Source organism: Sinocyclocheilus anshuiensis, unplaced genomic scaffold, assembly GCF_001515605.1.
Source record: "Sinocyclocheilus anshuiensis isolate Anshui unplaced genomic scaffold, SAMN03320099.WGS_v1.1 scaffold973, whole genome shotgun sequence".
Lineage (NCBI taxonomy): Eukaryota > Metazoa > Chordata > Actinopteri > Cypriniformes > Cyprinidae > Sinocyclocheilus > Sinocyclocheilus anshuiensis.
In genome coordinates this window covers 3,694-8,697 of record NW_015554121.1, presented here as the reverse complement: position 1 = coordinate 8,697, position 5,004 = coordinate 3,694, and the positions used below count along the sequence as shown (strand labels likewise).

General features: G+C 38.3%; 1 protein-coding gene across 1 annotated transcript in view; it reads right to left on the bottom strand.

The window, feature by feature from the left end:
• Positions 1 to 425: 425 nt before the first annotated feature.
• Positions 426 to 5,004, bottom strand: part of LOC107670028 (uncharacterized) — a 7,754-nt gene continuing 3,175 nt past the window's right edge. Inside the window, exons 2-3 of the mRNA XM_016462491.1 lie at positions 1,033 to 1,528; positions 426 to 919 (exon numbers count right to left, since the gene is read on the bottom strand). Coding sequence (XP_016317977.1) covers positions 656 to 919; positions 1,033 to 1,512 — 744 coding nt within the window. The 5' untranslated portion in view covers positions 1,513 to 1,528 and the 3' untranslated portion in view covers positions 426 to 655. The remainder of the gene's footprint in view (positions 920 to 1,032; positions 1,529 to 5,004) is intronic.

Sequence of the window (5,004 nt, the reverse complement as noted above, 5' to 3'; positions counted from 1 at the left end):
ATAGAAATAGTTCAAAATTACAAAGTAAAATACTGTTTTGTAGTGGTACAGTACTGTTCTACATACTGTAAAGTTGCATTGCTGTAAAACAAAATACAGTAACTTGCTGGCAAACATGCTGCCAGTAACTTACTGTAAAAATACAGGGCAATTGTTAACAGTGTTAGGCAATTTCTATTGAACTCTATTGGTAACGACGGAAAATGCGATAAGTAGTTTCTTTTGGGAAACACACCCCAGCAAGTATAGTGAAATTAAATACACAATAACATCCCTATCTTAATATAAATAGGATAAAACAAGAAAAAAAATCGTGTTTTTTAATGTAAACATGTGAGACAGAAATTAACACAGCTGTCTATCAGAGGCATTTAAAATATTCAGCGCTACAGCAGAAATCCACTCAGTATTTCTCAAAATGCCAGGGTTTTATTCAGCACATGCTCACTTGAGCACTCTTACAAATGCTCTCATTATTACATTACAAAAGGACTGTTCTTAGCTGACTTTCTGTAAATAATTAATTCACAATTTGCCGGATACTTTGTTTTCATACTGCTAAGGATGCATGTAAAGTTGACAGCTGAAGTCACTGTCTTTATTTACAAATGCAAAAAGAAAGAAAGAAAGAAAGAAAGAAACCGTTAAGAGCACATTAAGACCAGTTCATTTTTTCAGCCTTCACATTCTCTATCAGTTCTCTGAGAGTGTCAATGTCTTCTTTTTTCACTGGGAAGCTGCAGAGACCTTGAAACTTCTGCATGTTTTCATTGATGAATGCCACCAGGAAGTTGAAAGCATTTAGGAAAGCATCTGCCGCCATGAGGAACTTCTGTATGTCTCCTGCAGTTGGAACTTTGTAAGGATTTCCATCAGAGTTTTGTAGTGACTGTGCCACAGAGTATGCTTGGTCAATAGCCTGAAAATAACAACAACATCAACAAATCATTAGATGGAATACACACACACACGTATATATATATTTACACACACACATATACATACACAAAAAAGTGAAGTATTTTTTCTTACATCAGATACTGGCTTAATGTGTGTGGAAATTAGTGATTCCAGAGGGATTTCTATGCCATCCAATATGACCGTTTCTTCCTTATGGTCTTCTAACCATTTAGCCATCCTTTTAGATATGCATATTTCAGTTTTGATCACTTGGATCACTTCTTTTATCAAGGCACATTTTTGTTTTTCACTCTGCCCTTGGCCTTTAGGGAACAGTTTTGCTAGTGTAACATTAACACCCCACAATATTACACCAATTGCTGCATTCTTTGCCATAAATATTCCCAAATCTTTGATGCCTGTGGAGACATTTACAATACATTTTTTTATGACGCTGCTCTCTTTTGATATCTCTTGAACTTCGACTTTGGCTTCAGCTATTTCTTCAGCCATTTCTTCAGTTACTTCTTCAGCTAGATCAGCTCCTTCAGCAGTATAACTTTCAAAGGCTTCCACAGCGTCTTCAATAGCGTCTTCAATCACGGCTGCCATGTTAAGGAATCCTGACCTACATCAAAAATACAATTAACCATTTTACACATTCACACATAGCAATTTTGCAAACTGCTAATGAATATCCTTTCCCCCACTGTTGAATTGTCATGTGTATGAAATGTGTGCATACACAGTGAAAGATTACTTGTGTGGATAGTAGTGAATTTATTCATCAATGAAATATGCCTCTTCTCTTCCACCGGCACTTAACTGTATCCTGTTGACTTTTCTTCATTGCTTCTATAATTGATTTATTGTACTATTCTAGATCATGTTTCAAACTTTGTATTTCCAGCACTTCTCATGTGTTATTGCCTCAAGATGAATCAAATGCATTCCTCATTTGCAAAATAAATGTGAATAAAAAAATGTAAATACACTTATGTAATGTTTTCTCGCAAAAGACATTCTACATTTTCATACTATCTTGTGTTTTTATATTAAGGGTTTGTTAATTAAATTAAATTCAAGCAGCAAAAGTTTAAAAAATACGCTTTCAGAAGTTTTCAGCTAAGACTTCATGATATTACAATGTTGCTCAGAAATTATTCAATCAAATTCTTTTTATAACAATAACATTACCTTCCCCCACATCTGTTTGAAGAGTATGTTTGTTTTCTAAATTACATATGTGATGCTTTCACGGGGCACTTTGGAAGAATTTCCCATAAGAATGATTAAAAATTATCATTAAAAGAAAAATCTAAATGCCCTTGATGTTTACACATAAAAGAGACCTCTCTCTCTCTCTCTCTCTCTCTCTCTCTCTCTATATATATATATATATATATATATATACACACTAGTCAACATTTGAAGTGGATCAAAACCTTTCATCAAAGTTGTCCTAAAACCAAAATGTGTAAATGGGAACTGCTCATCATTTAAGGCTCTGAAAGCTTAACTTGAGCTCAGAAAGCATAGAAAATGCCACATTTAGTGAGATTGCAGGATTCTGACCTCAACAGGGCCATTGAGATGCTGCAAGGTGGCATGACTCAGTGTGAAGTTGCAGATGCAGTGGGGACGTCTCAAAGTGTCATTTCCAGAGCCTGAAACAGGTTCAGAAGGTCTGGTAGTGTGAGTAGAAAGCATGGTGGAGGCAGACAATGGGTCACAACACCAAATCAAGACTGATACTTGACCCTGCATGCCCGCAGAAATCGTTTCATGCCTGCAATCAGCCTGCAAAATGACCTTCAGGATGCAACAGGGGTGCGAAGAGAAGTAGAAGAGCCAGTAGACCAGCTGTGAGGGTGCACAATTGGCACATCTGCAGTGGGCCACAGAACACCGCAGGTGGACAATGAATCAGTGGGGTACAGTGCTCTTCACAGATGAGTCCCGGTTCTGCATGAACTTCCTAGACAGGCGTAGGAGGGTCTGGCGTCGTCCTGGGGAGAGAAATTTGCCACAAAATGTTGTACGGCATGACAGTATTGGCGGATCATCGGTCATGGTTTGGGGAGGCATCTCCATGGGTAGAAGGACAGAGCTTGTCATCGTCGAAAATGGCAGCCTGACAGGCCAAAGGTATAGGGATGAAATCCTGAGACCAGTTGTGCGACTGTATGCTGGTGCAATGTGGCCAGATTTCATGCATATGGATGACAATGCCGGCCCACATTGAGCAAGGCTGGAGACGGAATACTTGGAGGAGGAGGGCATCTCAAGGATGGAGTGGCCAGCCCGGTCACCCGACTTGAACCCCAGTGAACACATTTGGGAGCAGCTACAGTCAAGAGTGCAAGCATGCCAGGTCCCTCCAGGAACCCGTGTGGAGTTGCGAATAGCATTTCTGGAGGAATGGCGAGCCATCCCTCAACAGAATATCCAAAACCTCATCTCAAGCATGCACAGGCGATGTGAGGCTGTGATCAGTGTCAGAGGTGGTAACACGGACTACTGACTGGTTGTCTCAGTGCATAATGTTTGTTGTTTCTTGTTCATTACTTGTTTGTTGCATTTTTTAAACCATGCAATTCATGTTTGTTTTACAGTACGAACTCAGATTTTTTATCTGCTGTAACGTGCAATAACATCTTGTTTTGTTGAACTGAAAAAGCTTTCTTTCCTGTTTTGGGTCCTGCTTCAAGCTCTGACACTTCACACAAAGTGACTACAGTACAGTACAGTATCCAGTTTTTTAAAGAAGATACTTGTTCATTTATCAAAACAATATAATATAAACAGATTGAACTGTTCCCTTATAGTAATCAAATGAACCCCTGTACACTGTAGACCCTTTAACCAACCCTTGAATCTACCCATACCACCAAACCTGTCTCTAACCTTACCCCGTATCACACCTTAATAGCAGCAAAAGTGTTGTGCATTAACACAAGCTTTTAATTATTTTATAACATCTGATCAAATCATTTGTAGATTTTCAATAAGTGCTTGATCATATGAATTGAAAGTTTAATGACATCGGTAAGCATTTTAACTTACACAAAAAAATGTGTTAAACATTATGTAATGTTTAATAAGTTTATTAGAAAACATTAACAATCACATTATCTCACGTTTCTAACTCTCTAAATATATATTAACTAATGATCCATTAAGCATTATATGATGTTTGTTAATGATTTGTTAATGAAAGCTATTATAAAGTGTTACCAAAAAACCCTTTCGCAACATCCAGCCAAGTGAAGAACACTCTCCGGGAGGTTGGAGTGTCACTGTCAAAGTCTGCAATCAAGAGAAGACTTCACGAGAGCAAATACAGAGGGTTCACCAGAAGGTGCAAACAAGGCCAGATTAGACTTTGCCAAAAAAACATCTAAAAAAGACAGACCACTTTTGGAAAGCATTCTTTGGACAGATGAAATTAAGATCAACCTAGTACCAGAATGACAGGAAGAAATAAATATGGAGAAGGCTTGGAACAGCTCATGATCCAAAGCATACAACATCATCTGTGAAACATGGTGGAGGCAGTGTGATGGCATGGGCATGGCTTCCAGTGGCACTGGGTTACTGGTGTTTATTGATGACATGACAGAAGACAGAAGCAGCCGAATGAATTCTGAAGTGTATAGGGATACACTGTCTGCCCAGATTCAGCCAAATGCATTGTATAGTGATACACTGTCTGCCCAGATTCAGCCAAATGCATCAAAGTTGATTGGACAGCGCTTCATTGTACAAATGGACAATGACCCAAAACATAGAGCAAAAGCAACCCAGGAGTTTTTGAAGGTAAAAAAGTGGAATATTCTGCAATGGTTAAGTCAATCTCCTAATCTCAACCTGATTGAGCATGCATTTCACTTGCTGAAGACAAAACTAAATGCAGAAAGACCCACAAACAAACAGCAACTGAAGTCAGCTGCAGAAAAGGCCTGGCAAAACATCAAAAAGGAGGAAACCCAAGCTTTGTTGATGTCTATGAGTTCCAGACATAAGGCAGTCATTGCCTGCAAAGGATTCTCAACAAAATATTAAAAATGACCATTTTATTTATGGTTATATTTATTTGTCTAA